Source organism: Filicampus tigris, chromosome 2 (genome assembly GCF_054856515.1).
Source record: "Filicampus tigris isolate MCC_2025a chromosome 2, RoL_Ftig_1.0, whole genome shotgun sequence".
In the NCBI taxonomy this organism is placed as follows: domain Eukaryota; kingdom Metazoa; phylum Chordata; class Actinopteri; order Syngnathiformes; family Syngnathidae; genus Filicampus; species Filicampus tigris.
This window is the reverse complement of record NC_141218.1, coordinates 7,376,425-7,400,569: the sequence shown is the minus strand read 5'-3', so window position 1 is coordinate 7,400,569 and position 24,145 is coordinate 7,376,425. Positions and strand designations below refer to the sequence as shown.

At 46.2% G+C, this 24,145-nt stretch overlaps 3 protein-coding genes and 1 long non-coding RNA gene across 9 annotated transcripts; 3 read left to right on the top strand and 1 right to left on the bottom strand.

Annotated features, from left to right (window-relative positions):
• Positions 1-2,242: 2,242 nt before the first annotated feature.
• On the top strand, positions 2,243-14,218 carry ctc1 (CTS telomere maintenance complex component 1). Of its 4 annotated transcripts, none has more exons than XM_086024623.1 (24): positions 2,243-2,393; positions 2,705-2,792; positions 3,072-3,162; positions 3,230-3,449; positions 3,510-3,721; positions 3,981-4,110; positions 4,197-4,469; positions 4,532-4,654; positions 5,480-5,709; positions 5,780-5,921; positions 6,902-7,116; positions 7,712-7,875; positions 7,948-8,062; positions 8,132-8,498; positions 8,608-8,697; positions 8,763-8,917; positions 9,017-9,102; positions 9,182-9,317; positions 9,408-9,476; positions 9,544-9,694; positions 13,380-13,435; positions 13,539-13,695; positions 13,798-13,894; positions 14,061-14,218. In XM_086024623.1, the coding sequence occupies exons 1-24, from the start codon at positions 2,334-2,336 to the stop codon at positions 14,144-14,146; spliced, it is 3,513 nt and encodes a 1,170-aa protein (XP_085880749.1). In that variant the 5' UTR covers positions 2,243-2,333; the 3' UTR covers positions 14,147-14,218. The 4 variants fall into 4 exon arrangements, with proteins under 4 accessions (XP_085880749.1, XP_085880748.1, XP_085880751.1 ...); XM_086024622.1 differs by having other exon boundaries at positions 9,541-9,694; XM_086024625.1 differs by lacking the exons at positions 13,798-13,894; positions 14,061-14,218 and having other exon boundaries at positions 9,541-9,694; positions 13,380-13,392; positions 13,460-13,681.
• LOC147151152 (uncharacterized) lies at positions 5,432-22,586 on the bottom strand. The gene is made up of 11 exons (XR_015085860.1): positions 22,361-22,586; positions 22,125-22,273; positions 14,255-14,358; positions 13,472-14,142; positions 8,746-8,930; positions 8,321-8,473; positions 8,139-8,198; positions 7,912-8,024; positions 7,690-7,804; positions 6,884-7,093; positions 5,432-5,928 (listed from the first exon to the last, which is right to left on the bottom strand). It is a non-coding gene; the product is annotated as an uncharacterized LOC147151152 (long non-coding RNA).
• On the top strand, positions 14,346-17,246 carry LOC147151153 (SLA class II histocompatibility antigen, DQ haplotype D alpha chain). 3 transcript variants are annotated; one of them, XM_086024634.1, is made up of 4 exons: positions 14,346-14,466; positions 15,249-15,497; positions 15,650-15,937; positions 16,796-17,246. In XM_086024634.1, the coding sequence occupies exons 1-4, from the start codon at positions 14,406-14,408 to the stop codon at positions 16,915-16,917; spliced, it is 720 nt and encodes a 239-aa protein (XP_085880760.1). In that variant the 5' UTR covers positions 14,346-14,405; the 3' UTR covers positions 16,918-17,246. The 3 variants fall into 3 exon arrangements, with proteins under 3 accessions (XP_085880760.1, XP_085880761.1, XP_085880763.1); XM_086024635.1 differs by having other exon boundaries at positions 14,362-14,466; positions 15,163-15,497; XM_086024637.1 differs by lacking the exon at positions 15,249-15,497 and having other exon boundaries at positions 14,371-14,466.
• Positions 18,079-23,699, top strand: LOC147151151 (H-2 class II histocompatibility antigen, A-F beta chain-like). The gene is made up of 6 exons (XM_086024633.1): positions 18,079-18,218; positions 19,778-20,041; positions 22,164-22,377; positions 22,458-22,525; positions 23,395-23,508; positions 23,579-23,699. Exons 1-6 carry the CDS (start codon positions 18,164-18,166, stop codon positions 23,608-23,610), a joined length of 747 nt encoding a protein of 248 aa, XP_085880759.1. The 5' UTR covers positions 18,079-18,163; the 3' UTR covers positions 23,611-23,699.
• Positions 23,700-24,145: the final 446 nt, after the last annotated feature.

Sequence of the window (24,145 nt, the reverse complement as noted above, 5' to 3'; positions counted from 1 at the left end):
CGCCCCCCACGTCGCTTCTTCCAACACAGGGGGGCGGAGGGAAGGAGGTGCTCTAGGTGGGGCTTGGGGAGTACACGCATTTGATTGGCTGCCTTATTGACGTGGGGCGGAAATTATCGTTTGGGGCGAATTCCTAGTGCAGCGCGATTGGTCGCAGCCGATGTCAGTCAAAGTATGACGTCGGAGTCACATTACGTTGTTTTGTTTGGTAAAATGGCGCCGATAGAAATTTTTGCTCTTATAGAGTATCACTGCACTTGTAAACAAAAACCCCGTTATATTCACTGCACACTAACTGGGGGAAATACGAAAATACGTATACGATAAAGTAAAACAACAACCCAAACAATACACGAACACTAATGCAGTTATCCGTTTTAAGACAGGTCTACTACCCCTTTTGGCACATTCGTGGCAAACAAACAACAACATTATTCGTGCAATAAAATCCATCCATCCACTTTCTCAACTGCTGTTCCTCACTCGGGTCGCGTCTCGTGGGTGAGCTGGGGTCTACCTCAGCTGACTTTGGGCGAGATGCGGGCTACACCCTAAACTGGTCGCCATCCAATCGCAGGGCACTCCATGCAATCATCATACGTCGATATTTTTATAGTTTAATTTGATTAAATCCCTAAAATTACTACAACGACAAAAAGAATGAGCGCGTATGTAATTATTTTGAGAATTTCTACCTATTATTTATCATATTAATTCATTTTTATTCAAAAAAACACCCAGCAATTTCATTAGTTTTCCATATGACAAAAGTAAATCATTCTAATATTTCTAGCTTTATTGTGGATACTTTAAATGTTGGTAATCTTTGACCTCTTATCACCACTACTTTTTTTTTTTTTAACTGAATATAATTTTATTATAAGGTCGCTGATGGTGTCGTGGTACACTTGCCTGAGTTGTGTGCGGGCAGCGTGGGATGGGTTCCCACTCAGTGACGGTGTCTGTGTGTGTGCCCTGCGACTGGCTGGCGACCAGTTCAGGTTGTAGTTCGCCTTTTGCCCATAGTCATCTGGGATAGGCTCTGAGTAAGTCTAAAGATGTAAAGAAGTGATTTATGACAAATGATTTAAGAATTTCTTTTTTTACAACAAATTTGTCCGGAATGTGCAGAATGCACTAACAGAGTACAAAAGACATAAAGGATGTATCCCTGCAAAAAATATGCCTCAAGATTATGTAAAAATAGGTAAAATGCTTTAGAAATTGAATTTCATCTCACATTTTTTTATCACATCCTTTCTTGCAATAAAAAATATTTTGGGAAAAAAAAGTAAAATTTCGGCCCCCCCAAAAAAAGAAGTGGTGTGTATGTACAGTATGTGTACACAAAAGCGCAAGGGCATGTGTGTTAAAAAAATGTGTTTGTGGAAGAATGGATGCATTAGGGCCAAGTATTATTTCCATTGTGTTAATATAATGTAGTACAGGGGTGGGAAAACCTTTGTAATCAAGGGACACTTTTTGATTTTTAAAATGGACTGATGGGCCAGCTCATTCATAGATTCAAAGATTCCAATATATAATTTGTGAAATGGTTTTTTTTTTATAATGTATGTACAGGTAATTAAATTTATATAACAAACTATTTAATCCAAATGTTAAATGTAGGATGGAAATTGATAAGTTTATTAATATCTAATTATATTTATTCACTGAAATAAATACCAATACGATTTACAATATTTAAAATATGCGATACAATCCAAACAAAGGTTGTTGCAGTATATTTTTTACCTTTCAAGTACAGTCAATTAGTAAGTCCAGTTCAGTTGTATTTAACTTTTAACAGTACAATGCATTTGCATTACATTTTGTATTCAATTTAAATTCAGTTTTTTTAAATAAGTAACACTTTGATTTGATTATGCACAATCCATTTCAAGTATTTTAATCATTTACAGTATTTAAGCACAATGTTAATCTTCAAACTGTGCTTCACGTTGCAGTGGCTTAAACTAATGAATTTAATTTTTTTCGCCATAAAAATTGCATTGTTTTTGATGAGTTTATACGCTACTGTGTTTTTGTTAGCGTATTACATTTATAGTATTGTACTATTACTATGCTACTATTAATTACATTCTTTGTTTTAACCTTTACAAAAATGCAAAGATAAAAACAATTAATAACATTTTAAGGCACCAACCTAAAAACATAACAGCTAAAAAATATTAAATAACGTGAAACAATGGGGCTGCAAACGCGTCCTTTCTGAGCCTCAGCGGCCGCCGTAGCCTCTCAGGAAGCTCAATGTTTAAACCGTGGACAATCTTCAGCGCACTTTTTTGGTTTTAAATACAAATGTACAATTTATGGATGGCATGGACGCCGTGCAGCTGTTCAGGGATCAGTTTAATCCGCAGAGCGAAGCCGTGAGTATCACAAAGACTCAGCGTTAAAAACTGTATTTTGTGCTTGTGGATATTGCCTCGCATTCCACTTTTACATTCTCTCGATCAAGGTTGTTTTAGAAAACATTTCGACTCCCACCCAAGCACGTTACCCAGTCCAGATTCGGTCGATTCAAGGCCCTGAGTGTGCTTGTCGGCTGTTTCGTGTGACTATACACGACACAGACATTAAACATATACCGCATGGAATAGTTGCTTCACTATTGAGTTAAAGATTCAATTCACAGTGGTATTGCTATCAACTGCAAAACCTATTCTAATGTTGTCTGCAGGAGGCCAAATGGTTAGAAGGACTATTTCACTTCGTCAGAGAGCACGTGTGGCCGCTGATTTCTGGCCCCGCCCCCTGCTGTCAGACAGGTGAGCGTATGTATGTATTTATTTATGTATTTATTTTAGGCTGTAATTAAAGAAAGTGCACAATAAATCTAAGAACTCCCTGAGTTATGGTCTTTGTTCATCATAAATTGAAGTGTAAATTAATATAGGTTCAACTGTTAAGCATGACATTATGAAGTTTGAAAATAGGACTAGGTGATACAGCTGAAAGATTTATCACAACGTAGGTATCTATATATATGTGTGTGTGTGTGTAGAGATACAGTATGTATATACATTTATATTGATATTGATTTGCAGCTGATGAGGGTGTGTCTCACCTGAGTACGAATGTGGTCAAGAGGATACTTGGGAAGATGTCCAGCACACACACGCTGCCCGTCAGCTATAGGCAAGACCCCGTCCCTCCGCTGTCATCGAGGGAGACACATTGCTGACTTTCGCCGTCTGCTCACCAGGCTGGTGTGCGTCTCCGAGCTTCTCACTCATCAGCGGCTGCCGTGCGTCAGCAACCTCTCGTGGAGCACCAGTCAGGAGCGAGCGGCGGCCGAGGAAGCGGCGGCGACGCTGCCAGGTCGGCGGGCCCTACCGCGGGCGCACCTCCTGCTGATGGGCCGTCTGACGCAAAGCCATGGAGAGTGGATGCTGACGGATGCCGGCAGCAGCGTCGGGTGTGAGGTTGGTTAGCGCATCCATCCAGTTTCTGTAGCACTCTGGAAATGACGTCTGCCTGTCTAGGTTGTCTCTCCTTCACCTCTGTGGATGGGTCGCCTTGTCTTCCTCCCCCACTGGCACTACATCCCCCACAATACCTCTGGGCAAGCGCGGTCAGAAGCCCCAGGCTACGTGGAGCTGATTGGCTCTCCTGTTCTGCTGTGTCCTGGTCCTGCACAGGGGTTGGCCGCCAGTCCTGTCGCCATCAAAGAGGCTGCGGCCTTATTGCACAACAGGTGTGTCACACTTTCATATCATTCCAAATTCGCCCTACAGAATTATATGTATCTGGATGTGCGAGGACGCTGGAGTATATGTCGCAACACATTAAAGTACCAATGACTACTTTCCACCACCAGAGTGTGAATTTGTTACTGCATTAATATTGTATCCATTGCAAAGCAACTTTGAGTGTCTAGACAAGCGCTGTATAAATCTAATTCATCATCATTATTATTATTATTATTATTATTATTATTATTATCTGTCTGTCAGGGTGCGAGGACTGCGTCTGTCCATCTTCGGCCAGGTGGCTTCTGTCTGCCCCCTGCTGGTCATCTCAGGAACTTCCTTTTTCTTCTTCACGCTGTCAGACGAAATGCACACTCTGGCCGTCCTGGTCAAGGTACCCGCAAACACACACGTGAACGGCCGTCGTTGTGTTTTGAACTTTTGTTTGTGACGTGTGTGTGTGTGTGTGTGTGTGTGTAGAGCAGCAGCAGGCTGTGGTGGGCGCGGTGCGTGTCGGTCGGCGAGTGTGTGCGCGTGACAGCGCTGCGTGTGTGTGTGCTACGACCGTGGGGAGGAAAGAACATCCTGTGCGCGACCGATCACTCCGAAGTGCACAAGACGCACGATGGGCGTCGCGCGGCGGGCAAGGCCGCGACGCCAGCCACGCCCCCCTCACCGCCGACATCACAGCCCGGGAGGTGCGAGGTCCAATCGGACGTTAGGGCCAAACAGTCCAGAGTCATCAGTTACCAGGTGAGAAGCGGCGCAAATTCTTTGCGGACGCCTCTCCTAATGCCGCTCGTTTCTCGTGTTAGGGAACGGTCACAGAGGTGGTGAGCGCGGGGGCGGGGCTTTACGTAATGGACAGGAAGCTGGGACTGTGCCTGGCCTATCAGCCCGAGCTAAAAAGGAAGCTGCGAGTTGGCGATGAGCTGGCGGTGAGCTCCACTTGGCCAATCGGGGCCAAGCTTTTGCATGTTAGCCATAATCGTAGGCTTAACTTGTTCCTTCCTTTCTGCCTTCCTTCCACCTCCAACCTTCCTTTTCTCTCCTGCCTTCCTTCCTTCACTCCCCTTTCTTCCATCAGAAATGCTTTTCATTTTGCATGCTTCCTTTGTTCCGTTGTTTCCTTCCTCCTGCCTTTCGGACCTTTTTCTCCTTCCTTCCTATTCGACCTGCTTTGTATCCATGCATCCGTACATCCTTCCTTCCTCCGCTTGAACCTACTTTTTTGCTCGCCGTCTTTCCATCACACCTCTTTTTTTTCATGCTGCCTTACTAACATGTTTCGTTTGCCGAAACGACTTTTTTTCCCCCTTCCTTCCTTTTGTTCTAAACTCTTTCTTGCCTTTCTTTGATTCAGACCTGCATTTTTTTCTGGCGTCTTTTCCTTCTGAACCCCCTTCCTTATTTCCTTCTGGTCTTTCTACCCCCAGATCAGATCCACTTGTTATTCATGCATCCTTCCATTCTTCTGCCCATCGCTTAACATACTTTTTTTTGCCTTTTACTTCCTTCCTTCCACGTCAGGCTTGCTTTCTTTTTTCCTTCCTTTCTTCCCTTCAAACTAGTTTTCTGCCATCCTTCGGTTACCAGCCCCTTTAGAATCCAATTTCTTTGTTCTGGATTCAAGATATCTGCCAATTTTCACAGTGGCTGTAATAGTTTAAAAAAGAAAAAGATAATTCAAAAACTGCTTGCGTGATGCATTGATATTAGCGTGATTATTTAATAAAAGGATCCATGTTGCCCTCCCAATCCAGCTCCATCACGTTCACTTCCTGTACCAGCCGTGTGCCGACTTCCCTCCCAGCATGCTTTGCGCATGCCTGCGCTCCACTGTGACGGTGACAAAGTTCAGCGCCGTTCTAGGCTCGGACCCGGACCGCAACTGCCCCGACGATGGCGTGTTGCAGCGGTTACTGGTGGAGAGGAACCCGGACGTGTCCCGGTACCTGTGGACGTGCCACCTGTGCTCGCAGCTTCGACACAGGTAAAAGATGGAAGGTGTGTGGGGGGGGGCTCGATTAGCTTTCGCGCGCTAACTCGTGTGTCCTCCTCAGCCTGCTCCCCAGTGCGTCGCCGCAGTGCACGTGCGTGTTGTCGTGGAAACTGATGGAGGTTGCGTTTGGACAAGGACACCGACACAGACGAGACATCTACGCCGAGATGTTGGACGAGCCTCACAATTGTCCGCTGACACAGGTAGACCCTCCACAGCAACAACAGTACATCACTATTCATCGTTTCTGAATTTTTTGTTTTGTTTTTTTACATCTTTTTACGTTATAATAAACACTGGACTGCAATGGTTTTCAATTACCACCTTAAAAAAATACTTAGCCCTCCAAGCAGGCCCAAGTGTTCATCAAAAGCAAGGCAGAGGTTTTATTCCTAAAAACTATAGTTCGTTAATGTAAGACACTGCAACATTTTGTTTGAACATCAATGCGCTTAAAATTCAATTTTATTTTTTTCAAGAATATGTTCTATGCAAGCCTACTAGTTGAAACAAGGCATTCTGATAAATATTGCATATGTGGAATAAGATTTAATCCACTCGTTTTTAGCCATCTCCGGGGGCGGCCATTTTGTTAAACTTCTGCCGGTCGACTGAAAATGACATCACAACTACTCAGGGCTCAGGTAACGACCAATCACGGCTGACCTGTTTTCTCAAGCTAAGCCATGATTGGTTGTTATCCGAGCACGAGCAACTGAGTCATTTTCAGTCGACAGCAAGTGACAAAATGGCCGCCCCCTCAGATGGCCAAAAACGGGTGGATTTTGCTGCTTAATTCATATTCCGCAAACGCAATATTAATCAGAATACCGTGTTTCAACTAATGAAAATATATTGTACTTAAAAGTTAAATACAACTGAATTCTACTTAACACACGTACTGCACTAGATTAAAAAATACGTCTCTGTAACAATGTAGTTTGAACACTACAATTTTGAAAACCCAAGTGTTATTCAAAAGGCAGTCGAAGGCCAAAATGTATATTAAGTAATTAACATAGAAAGCCATCTAGGAGTGTATTTATCAGGTGAGCTTTAATAACTTGAAATATTTCTAAAGTTTGTGGGAGGGTTGAAATTGAGATAATGTTTTTCTTAGCATTCTCTATGCTGCGGATTTTCACCTGTGTGGGCGGGTCTGTACCTGCGGATATCTCTCCAGTACGACGGTGACTCGGTGCAGCAGCAATATGTCAGCCTGTCAGAGCTCCGAGAGTCCCTCCAGGCGGACTGTTGGGCTTCCTTGTGTCTCAGCTCACTGCTGCCACCCGCTGGAGGGGGTCTGACCCGAGCCCAGATGAACGCCGCCCTGGCCTGGTCAAGCCGAACTTTGAAGTCGGACCCAAAGCACAAGCTGCAGCCCGGAGAGACGCTTAGGTAAACCTCCAGCTCTGCTTGAGCCTGGGCAACAATCGGGGGGGATGGGGGGGGGGGGGGGGGCTGGGGGGGGGGGTTGTTGGTTCAAATCGTGTTGTGTGTTTAGCGTTTTTTTGTTTTTTTTTAATTTTTACAAAATGTGAAAAAGTACAAATTAAATTTTAATAAAAACAACAAATATAGGAAAATGAAAGAAACTACAAAATGTCCCCAAAAATTTTCTAATATGGAAAACATAAAATAGGCATAAAACAAATGTGAAAATATTTTCCCAAATAAGCAAAAAAGTAGAATATTTTAAATTACAAAAAAAAAAAAAAGATACATATTTACACAATATGGTCAAAGTAGTAAATATGGAGTTGGGCCTAGCAAAATGAAAAAAAAGCAAAACATGCTATCGGTATAAAATGTTACATTAATTTGCAAAATGTGGGGGAAAAAACATTTGTTTGGGCTTGAACCTTGCAAAACATCCCAAAAGTACAAAATGTGAAAAGTTCTAGCAAATGTGGGTAAAAAAAAAACGAAAAGTTATTTTGTTAGGCAAAATGTATGCCTGTGGCTTCTCACCTGACCATATTCTTTCCCACAGACGGCGCCCCCTGCTGCTTGTGGGTGTGCTGGAGCTGCCGTCAGGCACGTCGCTACATACGCTGCAGCTGAGAGACCGCACGGGCACCGTCGCCTGCGTCGTCACGGAAACCACCCAGGAAGCGACGGGAGGTTACAGCGCGGCCTTCAATACGGCATGGATAGGTACACGCGCACACACTGATTGATAGCAAGTGCAACCTGTATTTACTCCTCTGTGCGCGTGCGTGTGTTCAGGTTGTCTCGTGTGTCTCCAGCAGTTCACCATGGTAACGGAGCGATTCCTCCAATCAAATTTCCCCACCTACCAACACCTGGATCAGGACAAGTTCATCACACATAAACGCTGCAGGTACACACACACACACGCAGTTTATACTTGTGTGATTTCTGATCGTGTGTGTTTGTCTGTGTGAAACAGCATTTACCTCCAGTTCTCCCAGGAGAGCATCCACATTTTGAGTCCGTCCGTTGCCATGGAAATGCACCTGCGTGACAAAGGGGAGGAGTCAGGGGAAGAGGAAGAAGAGGAGAAGGAAGCAGCGGCGAGGAAGCGAAGACGAGAGGACGGGGACCCGGAGCCCCCGCGGCCTTCGTCTTTGTCCGTTACCTCGGCAACCTGCGTCTCGGTGGTCCTGCGGGTGGAGCAGAAGAATGGCGTGATGCGGCGGGAGGATGAGGAGGCGTCTTTCTCCATCACAGCGGCTGCGATTGGGCCAGTGGCTGGCTGGGGGCGGGACCCCAAGAATGAGCCAATGAAAGACTTTGAGACCGGCAACGAGAAAAAGGTGCGAGGTCAACAAAGGGCTTCAGCGCCGATCAGCAGTGTTGCACACGCGCAAACGCTCACAGAACCACACGCACGCACACACAAATGATGCACGGGTGTGCGCGCAGGTGACCCTGCTGTGTTCAGGCGCGTCTGCTCGCTGGTTTCCTCTCCTGCAGCCGGGACGCTTGTACAGACTGGTGGCGAGCGGCGCACATGTACGTATGTCGTCGCCGCGGCTCTCCCCGCGCCGTCCGCCCGCTCACCGTTGGCCGTCCGGCAGGATCTCGACGGCGTCCCTGGGCGGAGCCAGGACCTCACGCTGCCGGTCCAGTCCCAGTGGAAGTTCCACACGTTGACACGGCCCCTCCTCACACCCGCCTGCCAGCGGAGCGTCCGGCCGGCGCCGTCGACGGTGTCGCAAGTCCTGGACGGCAGGTGGCCGTTGCTCCTTATGTGATGTCATCGTCACAGGACGCATCGATCGATCAATGAAAGTTTGTCTGCGTGCGTGCGTGCGTGCGTGCGTGCGTACAGTGCCGATGTAGTGTCTTTTCAGGGTTTCGTCTCGGACCGGATCAATTTGAATGACAGTACGAGGGACACTGGACACACTAACATTGGTGCGTTACACACACAAGCACACGTTTGACAAAAGAAAGTAATTCACCTGTGTGTGTGTGGGGGGGTGTGTGTGTGTAGGTGTGCGTCTCACAATGTGTGACCAAAGCGGAAGGAGCCTCCATGTATTCCTGAACTTCAACCCTAACACGTACCCGCCTGGCCTGTTGCCGGGCAACACGCTGCTGCTATCCGCTTTCCGCAGGAGGGTATCAAGGTGACACACACGCACGCACGCACGCCCCCCCCCCCCCCACACACACACACACTGGATGTCTGTTACTCCCTGTGTGTGTGTGTTTTCCAGGTCAGGACGTGTGTATTGCAGTAACATCGCAGTCAGCTGGGTAGCGGTGTTGCGGGTTCGAGATGAGAGGTATCAGCAAGCACCCGACTTGCCGAGTCGTCTCCCACATGCGTCGCCTGAACTTGTTTTCCAGCAGGTGGGGGGACCGCCCACCCGCTCCCATCATGCACCTGGCCCTGTGGACGCAGCGCAGCCGCACCGTGGGCCGAGTCAAGGGACACGTGGTGTGTTTCCTCTTCATGCAGCTGCAGTGGAACTGCTTTGAGTGTGGAAGTGTGTACGCGCAGGTATACACACGCACACACACTTTGCACAAAATTTCACGACACTACGCGCTTGATTTTTGTCAAAACAGTGTTTCTTTAATATTACTGAGGTATTATGTTTGTCCCGCATACCGTTGCTGCCCTGTGAAAAACGCTCATGTCCATTTTTTTTCTATTTTCTTATTTTTACGTGTACTGTGTTTCCGCGTTACAGACATCGCAATAATGTGAAAATTGATTTTTTCTTTTCCAAAATTGGACCCAAGTGTTTTTCACAGGACAGCGACGATATGCAAAAAACGATTCGGCTTACTCATGTTGTAGTATGGGGCAGTGTCTGCCACATTACAACGCAAAACTACTCTCAACCCCTGCATACTCGCGGTTCGGCACCCACGGATTCACATATTCTCAGATTTTGTTTATATATGTTTTTGGGGTTTTCCAGTTATGGAAGGACTTCGCGCGGGTCACCGGGGCCCCCTTCTGGAGCCAGGCCCGGAGGTGGGGCTCGATGGCGAGCGCCTGGCGGCCGGGCCTGCGCCCGCGGGGCCCGGCCGGGCTCAGCCCAAAAAGGACACGTGGGTCCCCCTTCCCATGGGCTCACCGCTGGTGGGAGGGGCCGAAGGGGTCGGGTGCCGTGTGAGCTGGGCGGCGGCAAAAGACGGGGACCTTGGCGGTCCGATCCCCGGCAACAAAAACTAGCTCTTGGGACATGGAATGTCACCTCTCTGGCAGGGAAGGAGCCCGAGCTGGTGTGTGAGGCTGAGAGGCTCGCCTCCACGCACAGCTTGGGTTCTGGTCCCAGTCCTCTCGAGAGGGGTTGGACACTCTTCCACTCTGGAGTTGCCCAGGGTGAGAGGCGCCGAGCAGGTGTGGGCATACTTATTGCCCCCCGGCTTGGCGCCTGTACATTGGAGTTTACCCCGGTGGACGAGAGGGTAGCCTCCCTCCGCCTGAGGGTGGGGGGACGGGTCCTGACAGTTGTTTGTGCTTATGCACCAAACGGCAGCGCAGAGTACCCACCCTTTTTGGAGTCCTTGGAGGGTGTGCTGGAGGGCGCTCCACCTGGGGACTCCATCGTTCTGCTGGGGGACTTCAATGCTCACGTGGGAAATGACAGTGAGACCTGGAGAGGTGTGATTGGGAGGAACGGCCCCCCCCGATCTGAACCCGAGCGGTGTTCGGTTACTGGACTTCTGTGCCTATCACGGATTGTCCATAACGAACACCATGTTCACACATAAGGGTGTCCATATGTGCACTTGGCACCAGGACACCCTAGGCCGCAGCTCGATGATCGACTTTGTAGTCGTATCATCGGACTTGCGGCCGCATGTTTTGGACACTCGGGTGAAGAGAGGGGCGGAGCTGTCAACTGATCACCGTCTGGTGGTGAGATGGCTCCGATGGTGGGGGAAGATGCCGGTCCGACCTGGCAGACCTAAACGCATTCTGAGGGTTTGCTGGGAACGAAGAATCCCCTGTCAGAAGGAGTTTCAACTCCCACCTCCGGCAGAACTTTTCCCACGTCCCGGGGGAGGCGGGGGACATCGAGTCCGAGTGGACCATGTTTCGTGCCTCCATTGTTGAGGCGGCCGATCGGAGCTGTGACCGCAAGGTGGTCGGTGCCTGTCGTGGCGGCAATCCCCGAACCCGCTGGTGGACACCAGCGGTAAGGGATGCTGTCCAGCTGAAGAAGGAGTCCTATCGGGCCTTTTTGGCCTGCGGGACCCCGGAGGCAGCTGACAGGTACCGGCTGGCCAAGCGGAATGCAGCTCTGGCGGTTGCTGAGGCAAAAACTCAGGTGGTGGGAGGAGTTCGGGGAGGCCATGGAAAATGACTTCCGGACGGCTTCGAGGAAATTCTGGTCCACCATCCGCCGTCTCAGGAGAGGAAAGCAGAGCACCATTAACACTGTTTATAGTGGAGATGGGGTGCCGCTGACCTCAACTCGGGACGTTGTGGGTCGGTGGGGAGAGTACTTCGAAGACCTCCTCAATTCCACCGACACGCCTTCCACTGAGGAAGCAGAGCCTGGAGACTCTGAGGTGGGCTCTCCCATCTCTGGGGCTGAAGTAACCGAGATAGTCAAAAAGCTCCTCGGTGGCAAAGCCCCGGGGGTGGATGAGATCCGCCCGGAGTTCATAAAGGCTCTGGATGTTGAGGGGCTGTCATGGTTGACACGTCTCTACAACATCGCGTGGACATCGGGGACAGTGCCTCTGGATTGGCAGACCGGGGTGGTGGTCCCCCTTTTTAAGAAGGGGGACCGGAGGGTGTGCTCCAATTACAGAGGGATCGCACTCCTCAGCCTCCCCGGCAAGGTCTATTCAGGGGTGCTGGAGAGGAGGGTCCGTCGGAAGGTCGAATCCCGGATTCAGGAGGAGCAATGTGGTTTTCGTCCCGGCCGTGGAACAGTGGACCAGCTCTACACCCTCAGCAGGGTCCTCGAGGGTGCATGGGAGTTCGCCCAACCGGTCTACATGTGTTTTGTGGACTTGGAGAAGGCGTTCGACCGTGTCCCTCGGGGAGTTCTGTGGGGGGTGCTTCGGGAGTACGGGGTACCGAGCCCCCTGATAAGGGCTGTCCGGTCCCTGTACCACCGATGTCAGAGTTTGGTCCGCATTGCCGGCAGTAAGTCGGATTCGTTTCCAGTGAGGGTTGGACTCAAGGCTGCCCTTTGTCACCGATTCTGTTCTTAACTTTTATGGGCAGAATTTCTAGGCGCAGCCGAGGTGTCGAGGGCGTCCGGTTTGGGGGCCTCAGTATTGCATCCCTGCTTTTTGCAGATGATGTGGTACTGTTGGCTTCTTCAGGCCGCGATCTCCAACTCTCGCTGGAGCGGTTCGCAGCCGAGTGTGAGACGGTCGGAATGAAAATCAGCACCTCCAAATCTGAGACCATGGTCCTCAGTCGCAAAAGGGCGGCGTGCCCTCTCCGGGTCGGGGATGGGATTCTGCCCAAAGTGGAGGAGTTCAAGTATCTTGGGGTCTTGTTCACGAGTGAGGGTAAGATTGAACGGGAGATCGACAGGTGAAGAAGGAGCTCAGCCGAAAAGCGAAGCTCTCAATTTACCGGTCGATCTACGTTCCTACTCTCACCTATGGTCATGAGCTGTGAGTCATGACCGAAAGAACAAGATCTCGGATACAAGCGGCCAAAATGGGTTTCCTTCGCAGGGTGTCCGGGCTCTCCCTTAGAGATAGGGTGAGAAGTTCGGCCATCCGGGAGGGACTCAGAGTCGAGCCGCTGCTCCTCCGCGTCGAGAGGAGCCAGTTGAGGTGGCTCGGGCATCTGATAAGGATGCCCCCTGGACGCCTCCCTGGTGAGGTGTTCCGGCCATATCCCACCGGCAGGAGACCCCGAGGACGACCCAGAACACGCTGGAGAGACTATGTCTCCCGGCTTGCCTGGGAACGCCTTGGGATCCTTCCGGAAGAGCTGGAAGATGTTGTTTGGGGGGGGGGGGGCGAAGTCTGGGCTTCCCTGCTGAAGCTGCTGCCTCCGCGACCCGACTTCGGATAAGCGTGAGATAATGGATGGATGGAAGGACTTCGCATTTTTCATAGAAAGCTTATACTGAATATTCATAAGCGTGTTTTTGAATAATTTTGGGGGTTTTGGAAAAAAATAAAATAAAATTGGGGGGGCAGGAGTGTGTAATTAATCACTCAGCGTGATCCTCTCTCTCTCTCTCTCTCAGTCAGCTTGCAGTGGTCAGTGTCTCTCGCCCTCAGCTGTCTTTGACTGTACTGCTAGGTAAGTGTGCCCGCCATGTGATAGGCAACTGCTGACCTTGATGATGATGATGATGATGACGATGATGACGACGACGACGACGACGACGGCGGCCACCATGCAGGTTGGTCATGGAGGACGGCACAGGCCAGGCTCACGTGCACTTCACGGGGGCGATCGTGCGCCAGCTGCTGGGACTGAGCTGTCCCCAGTGGGAGGGGCTTCAAAGAGCAGTGAAGGCCAGAGGACACGTCCAAGTGTACCCACGCGGGCGGAGCCAGGTCGGTTCGGACACCCCCACCCTAACCCCCGTCTTCCCCTGTCCCATCAACGAAGGCGATTGGCCGCCCGTCAGTAAGACGCTTCCCGCTTCCTTCTTGCAGGCGTGCGACGACGTGCTACTTGACTTCCTTTTGTTGTGCGCGGGTGGCGTCAACTCGTTGTTTCTGACCTGCAGTATTGAAAACCAGGCCAAAGAAGGTAACACACACAGATGGCCATAGACACGGACGTATAGTACTTACGACACACATACTCGCAGGAACTCGGGCACATAAAACAGGGCGACACAAAAAGACTGACTCAGACAAATACACAAAATGGCCGAATGTGTTTCTGGATGGATCAGCACAGCGGTTTGTTTCAGAGGTCAAATGGTTGCGACGTGGCAAGAGGGACTTCCAGACGAGGATGGCGCCCCCCCCCAGGCTCACCTGTCTGCAAATTCACTGAGGAAACAATATGAATGTATGTGCTTAAAGTCACATTATGTTTGCAAATGTAAAATAAAGTGAAGTGAAACAAGCTCCCGAGTCCCCTTGATGTTTTTTTTCCACTCACAAAATCAACTTGGAAATGTTGAGATTGGCTTCCCCGGTGACTGATGACACCGGCAATTCTCTGCGTTGTGATTGGCCCGAGGTCAGCTACCGCTCCCGAGCTGCCTGTCGGGTCACACACGGTGCAGCAGAAGCTTCACGTCAAGTCAGCCATGATGAAGGTGCTCGTCTTCCTCTTGCTTTTCCTCCGTTGCGACGACGCTGCGGCAGACGGTAAATGTTGCTACCACAAAGCTAACTTGAGTAGAAGTACAACTATCTTAACAAGAAATCACTTTGGTCGAAGCTAAAATCGACTTTTAGAGTTTCACTTGATTAAAAGTTTAACTTTCTGACAACTTGTGTTTAAGTACTGTATCAACAGTCATTTTCTAATACAAAATGTACGTAAGTATTGGAAGTAAATTTTATTTTATTTTTGGGGGGGGGGCGGGGGGGCGTTGGCTCATGGACGAAGTTAAGTGGCCAAAAGACGCACAGGCCGACAGAAAAACTACCAGTGCGCTCATTAAACAAAAAAAAATCCTGATTACCTGCGTCTCGTTTACATAATCTCCTCCTCCTAGCGGTATCCCTACCACAGTACTGTACAGGCAGGACTCTTCCGCGTTGTGCTGTTTAGTTCAGGCATTACGCAGTAACCTTTTCTTCCAATTTCTCCGGATTTTGTATAACTTGAATTTAATTTAACTTGAACAGCTTTCATTATCATTTCACTTCATAATGAAAACATTTCATTTAGGAAAGGTAGTGGACCAATAGTGACGTTGCCAGAAATCTAAATAGGAAGCATTGTCCAGATATGTGACAATTGTACTTGAGTAAAGTGACAAACAATCAGTGACTGCTCTTCACAGGGAATTTGGAAACTATTGACTTTGCTTCTCTTTGACGCATTGTATGTTACAGCCGAATTCCATAAACGAAAGTTCATCGAAATGAATCGCAGTCTCAGCGCTCGCAGAGGCAATCTTTGATGGGCCGCTTTTTCTCAGTCCTCCACAGAGAAGTGCAAGTGTATGGCTGCTCTGACACAGAGGGAGAATTTTTCGCAGCTCTGGACGAGGAGGACATACTGGTTGCCGACTTCATCACCAACACGGTCGTGGATACTCAGCCCAACTTTGTGGATCACATGGGCATCCCGGAATATATTCAGTTGTCGATGAATGTCCTACAAATCACTTGCAGAACAAACCTCAACATAACCCGGCAAGCATTGAAGGATCAGCCGCTAATATTCGGTACTGTGATGCAACCCGGCCCTGAGCCCGTTTTACATGTGAAAATACAACATACACACAAACATGGAGATTGGAGAAACACACAAACACAATTACACACACACACACACACATATACTCATATGCCAACGCACGTGCGTTTATCTTTTCAGATCCTCCCTCCCATCCCATCGTTTACCCGAAAAACGATGTGGTGCTCGGAGAGAAGAACGCGCTCGTCTGCCACGTGAGCGGCTTCTTTCCGGCGCCCATCAAAGTCCACTGGACCAAGAACGGTGAGCGGGTGGCGGGCGCAGGCGGCATCACCACCAGCCCTTATCCCGATGAGGACGGCTCCTACCACCAAACTTTCCAAATGAACTTCACTCCCGCGCAGGACGACTACTACTTGTGTGTGGTGGAACACGTGGCCCTGGAGAAGCCGCGCTCCACCTTCTGGAGTGAGTGAGCGCCGCAAACGAGCACTCGGCTTGCAAAAGTTTCCGGATCGGAGACTTTGCAACGGCGAAAAAGCGGCAATGTACAAAATCCAAATCACCTTTCCCCATTGAAATGAATGCAATGCCATTAATACGAGTCAGCCTTGCCCCGCAAAAACACAAATTCCTGTCATGGGTTTTTCAATGAGGGAAAAATAGCACTAACTAACAGTAATGACATCATTGAATAGATTCGTTTTTTTTTAAATAAACAATTGAATTGCCACTGTGCTCTCATTTCTCGTTTGCCCGCCTTGGCCACCTTGGAGCGGGACAAGACAGACAGATGAATGTAATGTTCATTGAGGCGTCTCAACTCATCTCTTAGCTCATCAGTGCAGCACTAATATTAATTCACTCTATGCAGAGGATAAACATGACTGTGGGAACTGTTATGTCTGTTGAGATGTGTTGCTGCATCATTTATGTTCAATCTGTTTCTTAAAGGGTTATAGCGCCACAACATAAATACTAATTTGTGTTAACATAAAGCGAGTCAACTTAACGTTTTGGCATTTTCCATGTTTGCAAATTACCTTGAGCACAAATGGTCCTACTTTACATTTGTATACAGTACAATACTGTCAAGTGAGGTTTATGTTCAAAAAAAAAAAAAAAAAAAAAGTGTTTTTTTTTTTTTTTTCCCTAGGGGGCTGGAACATATAATTGCATTTACATTCATTTCCAAGTTTGGTCCCAGAGTAAATGAAACTGCTATCTTGAGGCGCCACTGTATTTCCCAAATGTGGCATCTAACCCATCCTTGGAAATGTATCAGCCCGTTGCAAGCACTAATGCTAATCGCAACTTTGTTTCCAGAGGTGAACGTGAACCAGCCGGGTATCGGAGCCACCGTCTTCTTCGCACTGGGGCTGACTGTGGGATTTGTGGGCGTGGCCACCGGAACCTTCTTCTTCGTCAAAGGAAAAAAATGCAACTGATAGGCCGGCGCCAGTGATGTCTTCACCTGTTTTCCTGCTTATTAAATAAACAGTACAATGAACCCCAGTGTATGGTGGAAGACGAGTGGGTTTTTAAACAACAAAATGGTCAACCAAACATTATGATTAAGGCTGGGCGAGTACCAGGTATCGGGCTGATACTGCACTTATTTTAACGTATCGTGGACTCCTGTAGGCTGCTGATACCATCCACGATCATTGGGGGGGAGACATGGAGTAAGTCCTGGCAGTAGTTGGCGCTATATTGCGGCAGTGGGAACACATTGGCGAATCATTATTTGTGTCACAAATAAAGGTCTTCGATCACATCTTTTTGTCATTGTGTTAAGTGAAATTTTGTATATAAAACGAGGTGTCGGCACTCGATATTGGCGAGTATTCAAAGCATGAAGTGTCGTACTGTTATCGGTCTGACAAAAAGTGCTCACCCCTAATTACAAATGAACTGGCTTAATGCTAACATGTAGCGCAAAATGTGATTGACTGGCTAAGGTAATTAGTAGGGATGTAGCGATTAATTGCAAATTGATTCACCCCGATTAATCAAAAATCGGGTTGATTAAATTAATCTAGAAAGTGATGTCTAGAAACGTTTTTTTCATTCCAGATGCATAGCACATTTTGAATGTGTAGATCAAACTATGCTTTTTGCGCCAAACATCATTGTGTGTTGCGTCTGTGGATGGTTACAGAACCAAAGAGAGTGCACAGAGACAAGCATGGTAGGAATTTTAAATAAATAAATAAAATCGAAAATCGGGAACTGATATCGAGAATCCAATCGGGGCTTGAGTGAATCGTTACATCCCTAGTAATTAGCATTGATAGTGTAAATAAATATAAATGATCAATTGCTTAAAAATCTGCAGTACAGCGTGGGTTCAAAAGAGGAACCACCAAAAATCGGGGGTTCACTGTACATTCTCTTGTTTTGCCAAATTTTTAGTTCCTTGAAGATGGCAAAAAAATAAAAGGATAGTCCTGTATTTTTTTTGTCCTGCTCAGTCCTTCCTTATCCGACACAATTCTCACTTCCAAACATTCTTTCTGGATTCAGATTGGACTGGATCCTGGGACTTGTGACTGGTTTGTGCTCATGTTGGCTGACTCGTTTGCCTGGCAACAAGTGACGTCAGTGGTCATGTGACCAGCTGCTCCTTTTTTTTTTATTTTTGTAAAGAGTCACTTCCTCATCGCAGCAGTTCATTTTTCTGGACTTGAGGACATGGCTTTGTTCACTCTGGTCGTCTGCCTCATTTTCCTCACCTTCTGCATGGCAGGTACGTGTACTAACAGTACATACAACTACACTTGATCTGTAAACAACTGCATTATGTGCTGTAAGCCACTACATACATTTGTATACAACTACAATGTATTTGACCAAATAAATTAATAACTGCACTTCTACTGTATGGAACAAAATATGTACCGTGCATATAATTTAAACTGATATGTATACAACTAAAGCATGTAAAAACAGGGTAACTCAAGTGGATACCAAAAGTCTACACACTTCTGTCAGGATTTTGTGATCGACTAAGATAAACCCTTTCCAAACATTTTCCCACCATTGTGACCTACAACCTGTACAACTCAACTGATATTTCAAAAGTACGTGGTCATAGTGACCGTGAGGTGGTACATGTCCTCTCTTGCTGGCACTTTTTGGAGAGAAGGCAGAGGTGCAAGTAACTTCGGCACCACCTTAGGTCTTTGTCTCTCACTCACTCTGTGTGTGTGTGTGTGTGTGTCTCTCTCACTCACTCTGTGTGTGTGTGTGTGTGTGTGTGTGTGTGTGTGTGTGTGTCTCTCTCACTCACTCTGTGTGTGTGTGTCTCTCTCACTCACTCTGTGTGTGTCTCACTCTCTCACTCACTCTCTCTCTACTGGGAAAAAATATTGGATCGTGATACTTTTTATTATATCACGTATCAATACGCTGATGGAATATCGATACCTTATGTTATGTTATGCGCGTTCTATAACGTACTTTTGGAACATTTGAGAATGGAGTTTTATTTATTGCACTCCTGTGTGTCAAGAAACCGTTACCGGAACAGTTGATACATCGTAACACTCGTATAAATGTCAAATGGCACTTAAAGCGGAAGTCAACGCAAACTTTTTTTTTTTTTTTCCAAGAATATGTTCCCAGCAGGCCCACTAGTTGAAACACGGCATTCTGATTATTTTTGCATTTGGGGAATACGAGTTAAGCAACCAAATGCACTCGTTTTTAACCATCTCTGGGGGAGGCCATTTTGTCTTCTGTCAACTGAAAATGACATCACAACTGCTCACAATGAACAATCACGGCTGACCTGTTTTCTGAAGCAGTTGTGGTCGTTGTGAGCAGTTGTGATGTCATTTTCAGTCGACAGAAGACAAAATGGCCGCCCCCAGAGATGGCTAAAAACGAGTGCATTTTGCTGCTTAAGTTGTATTCCACAAACGCAAAATTAATCAGAATGCTGTGTTTCAACTAGTGGGCCTGCTGGGAACATATTCTTGAAAAAAATATGTTTGGGTTGACTTCCGCTTTAAGTTAAAACTTTGGAAACTTGCCTCAGTTTTTTTTGGTAATATATATTTTTATAATATTTAAGTCTCGTAATATGTATCGGCTCGCAACCCAAGTATCGGGATGAGTATCGGACAAAAGTGTATCGTCCCAGCCCTACTATCTATCTACATATATAATGTGTGTGTATGTACTGTGTATACTAATATTAGAACTAATAGACAACTTCCAAAGTTGACATGTGTATATACACACACACACACACACACACGCACACACAACATGTTAAATAAATCCAATTATTTTTCTGGGCAGATGGCTTCTGGCTCCACACGGGTGCTAGCTGTGTATTCAACTCAAGTCATAAGAATGACATTGAGTTCTCCATATCGCACCGATACAACAAAGAGGAGCTGTTTCGCTTCACCAGCACTTTGGATAAGTACGTCGGCTACACCGAATTTGGCATCAAGCAGGCCGACTACTTCAACCAGCATTACTTGGATGAGACGAGAGCACAGAAGGAACTTTGTTTGAAGAATGTTCTGCTTGAATATGAAAATGTGCTCAGCAAGTCAGGTACAAAAACATGTTAAAAAGACACCCAAGAGAAACATAAAAATGTGTGTGTGACTCTGTAATAACATACATGGCGTCTTGAAAGTGTTTGCAGCTCTTAGGTTACAGCCGCTTTCCAAACTGAAAATGGATTCAATTCTTTTCTTCACTAAAACGCAACACGTCTATTCGAGCCCAGACCGCATTACACGAGTCAACTAGTTCTCAAACTTTTTACACCACTTTTTTACTTCGAGCACCACCATTATGACCAACGTTCAAATAATAATAGCGTGCCGTGCACCAAGGGGATATTCAATATCATTGTAAGATACTTTAACAGTACATGAAATTTGAACATTACACTGATTAAATAAGACTTTGATGATGATTCATGTAAAAGGTATTACACAAGATTCACAAAAAAATCTTAAATCTGCATCTTAAATTATTTAAAACAAATGTTCTTGAATCTTAAAGCCGAAGTCAACCCAAACATATTTTTTTTCAAGAATATGTTCTATACTTGGCCCACTAGTTGAAACAAGGCATTCTGATAAATATTGCGTTTGTGGAATAAGAGTTAATCCACCCGTTTTTAGCAAATCTCTGCGGGCGGCCATTTTGTCACTTCTGTCGACTGAAAATGACATCACAACTGCTCAGGGCTCAGGTAACGACCAATCACGGCTCAGCTTCAGAAAACAGGTCAGATTGGTTGTTACCTGAGCCCTGAGTAGTTGTGATGTCATAGAGATGGCTAAAAAGGGGTGCATTTTACTGCTTAACTCATGTAACACAAAAGCCATGTTAATGTGAATGATCTGCGTGAACTTGGCCCCCCACCCCACACAAAAGGAACCGGAGTTCCCTACCCCACACTTGGACAATGCTTGGACTAGACAATTTTTTTTTTTTTGGTCGTACCATGAGTTATGATTCTCTAAAAGCAGAATGTAACACAACTGATTATTAAATGAAAAAATTTTTATTGCATCTCCCTAATTTGAACATTAAATTACCAGGCAGTGTAATCTTTTTAACTCAAGTTAAACGTAAAATTGTTGTAGAAGTAAAATTGCAAAAATATTTATGAAATCAAAATAAATAATAAACCTTCCTTTATTTTATATACAACTCATAACATTTATCACAAAGACCTGTGCTCCTTTGAGTAAGTCCCTTTTCAACAGGCACCCAAACTTTAAATATCAGATACGTAACATTTAAGACTAATATTCAGACCCACAATAGCAATTTTAGGCCCTTTTTTTTTTTTTAATCAGTTATCTGAGCTTCAAATGAGAAACTTGAGCTGACACGGCGGCTGCTGTGATTTTGCTATTGGCTTTTGTCTCCCCGGGGGAACAAATTACATAGCGCATTTCATAACAGCTAGAGCTGTAACAGAGCACTTTACAAACATTGTAGTGCATATACTGTATACAATTTTATTGACAGGGTTATGACATAACTAAGAATACCACTAATCATTAATAAATTAAATGTTTCCATGTACCCCCTTGCAATGTGCTCATATACACCCCTGGTTGGGAAACACTATAGACTCGACTACAACCATTATTGTTATTGTATTGTATAACAGATAATGGGCCTGACCAATCCAAACATTTTTGGGACTATCCCGATTCAGATATTTGGCAGAATTAAAAAAAATTCAATAACTGATTAATCTGATGAATCATTAAAAAAAAAGTTCTATCATAAGATTATGAAGATTAAGAAAATTGATTTAATTACAAGCAGAACATTTGACCTGATTTATAATACTTTGCCTTTTAGTATTTAACTTTACAACTGAGGTAAAAATTGGCCAATTTTGGGGAGAATATTTGTCTAACGTTGTAATGCGGCAATGTGTTAATGCGGCAATGTGTAAAAATAAATAAAAGAGATAACATCGGCCAGCTGGTTTATCAGTCAAGCCCCGGTACAGGCGATTGTTGAGTGTTGCGCAACAAAGACCCCCCCCCCCCCCCCCCCCCCCAAGAAAAACCCTGAATCCATTTTGGAGTTCGGCTGTCACAGAAGAAAGTGTGGAAAAACTAAAGCGCTGCAATGCCTTTCTTGAAACGCTTTTCACCTGAAAGCCGGGCGCTTTTCCTTGCGTTACGCCTTGTAGTCAAGCCTTACGTCCGACTTCACTCGGAGTTGCCTCCGGGCGGCCACCACTCCGCCATGCTGGTGTGCATCGTCTACAACTTCTACCCCAAGCAAATCCGCGTCACCTGGCTGAGGGACGGAGAGGAAGTCACAGATGACATGACGTCCACCGACGAGATGCCCGACGGCGACTGGTACTACCAGGTCCACTCTCACCTGGTCTACACGCCGAAGTGAGTCCACCCGCCGTCGCGCCGTGACGTCGGCGGCCATGAAAATGGAAAGAAAGTCACGCTTCGCGTTTGTTTCCAAGGTCCGGAGAGAAGATCACCTGTGTGGTGGAACACGTCAGCCTTGAGAAACCACTGCATGTGGACTGGGGTAATGCCGGTCTCACACCCACTCAAGCGCCTCGCTCTCACCTGTCTCATTTACACTCCTGTCTCGCTATATAATTCAGTGGTACCAGGATCATTGCTGGTACGAGGGATCCCTCTAGTGGTAAACTACCTAATTACAGTTCAGTTGCATTTACGTTTTTAGCACGTTCATTTAATCTTTATATGCAATGTTTTCATTGAGTCGTTATTTAGGTAATTTTAAAAAATCCCTATGCTTAAGCAGACTCATTTTCAAACTGCATTGTGTTAGAGAGATTTGCTTTATTCTGAAATGTCGTGACAGACTTGTAATTTCGTTTCTTGTAATATTTTGACTTTATGCTTTTAAAACTACATCTTATTTTCTCGGAATAACCCAACTTTATTTTCCTAAAAAAATTGACCTTATGTAGATTTTTTCAACATCTTTATTCCTGTAAAGGTCTCGAGGTTGTTTTGCTTATAAAAATGTTGACATTCTCATCAATTACACATTCGTCATGTAATATTACAACTGGGTTGTTGTTTTGTTTTCAGTTTTCTCTCTCTTAGCATGATACAGTATTTTTTTCATACTTTATTTCTGTATTCTGACTTTAGGCTGAATTTTGGGGTTTTTTCTCGTAATATATCGACTTGACTCCTGGAAACTTGAGGGTTGGTTTTCCCACCCAATATCACAACTTTATTCATACGGTATACAATTTGAAGTTTGAAAATCTTCTTTCCCAAAATAATACAACTTTAGGGATAGTAAAACCTCTCATGTTTTTGATCGCTCATCCGTATCTGTCACGCTCTCCCTCACTCTCTTGCTCATCCGTTTCACTCTCACTCACCTGTTTGCACGTGTGTCTTGGCTCCGGGCAGATCCGTCCCTTTCCAAGCCGGAGAAAATCAAGTTGGTCTGCGGTGCGTTTGGACTGACTCTGGGTGTGGGTCTGTTCCTGGGAGGCTTCTTGTACTACCGCAAGCAGTGTCACCGTAAGACTCGCTCAGCACGTCATGTGATTCCTTCCGCCTCGTTTTGACTCTTCTTCTTCTCGACTTTTAGACGCAGGTCACACTCTGGTTCCCACCAACTGAACCAGCTCCGAGACCTGCCGGCGTTTGATCAAGATTGTCCACGTTTCTGCTCGCACCGTGCGATCAAAAATAAAATCGCTTGTTAATCATTTAGCTTCACTTGGCAACTCTGGCTGCAGATTGGTCCTGCTCGATTGACTCCAGCCCTCACCTAATGATTCGCCCCGCTGCACATGATTAGCGCTTTAGTATTAAACTAGTCCGGACCACAAAATACTGTTTCAGACCACATCAAGACTATAACAGACCAGTACAATCTGGACTAGACTCCAGTAGACCAGACTAAAACTGGGTAGACTAATCTACAACAGACTAAACAAGAACAGTCTACATGGACTACAGAACAGATTAAATTTGATTAGCACAAAAAGGCTAGCACAGCCCAGACAAACCCACAACATACTGGACTAGGAGAGTCTAGTCACAACTAAACAAGACCAAATTACACTTGACTGCAACAACAGTACAGACCAGACAAAAACAGTCTATACCATCCTCGTACGGAAATTAGACTAGCATACAACTAACCCGCCCA

Excerpts from the sequence above, each read along its gene's own strand:
- ctc1 (XM_086024622.1), top strand. The coding sequence starts at position 2,334 with ATGGATGGCATGGACGCCGTGCAGCTGTTCAGGGATCAGTTTAATCCG. Across the intron at positions 4,470-4,531 it reads CCAGAGTCATCAGTTACCAG|GGAACGGTCACAGAGGTGGT; the intron begins GTGAGAAGCGGC and ends TTCTCGTGTTAG. Across the intron at positions 8,063-8,131 it reads ATCACACATAAACGCTGCAG|CATTTACCTCCAGTTCTCCC; the intron begins GTACACACACAC and ends TGTGTGAAACAG.
- LOC147151153 (XM_086024634.1), top strand. The coding sequence starts at position 14,406 with ATGATGAAGGTGCTCGTCTTCCTCTTGCTTTTCCTCCGTTGCGACGAC. Across the intron at positions 14,467-15,248 it reads CGACGACGCTGCGGCAGACG|TCCTCCACAGAGAAGTGCAA; the intron begins GTAAATGTTGCT and ends GCTTTTTCTCAG. Across the intron at positions 15,938-16,795 it reads GCCGCGCTCCACCTTCTGGA|AGGTGAACGTGAACCAGCCG; the intron begins GTGAGTGAGCGC and ends CTTTGTTTCCAG.
- LOC147151151 (XM_086024633.1), top strand. The coding sequence starts at position 18,164 with ATGGCTTTGTTCACTCTGGTCGTCTGCCTCATTTTCCTCACCTTCTGC. Across the intron at positions 20,042-22,163 it reads AAATGTGCTCAGCAAGTCAG|TCAAGCCTTACGTCCGACTT; the intron begins GTACAAAAACAT and ends TACGCCTTGTAG. Across the intron at positions 22,526-23,394 it reads ACCACTGCATGTGGACTGGG|ATCCGTCCCTTTCCAAGCCG; the intron begins GTAATGCCGGTC and ends GGCTCCGGGCAG.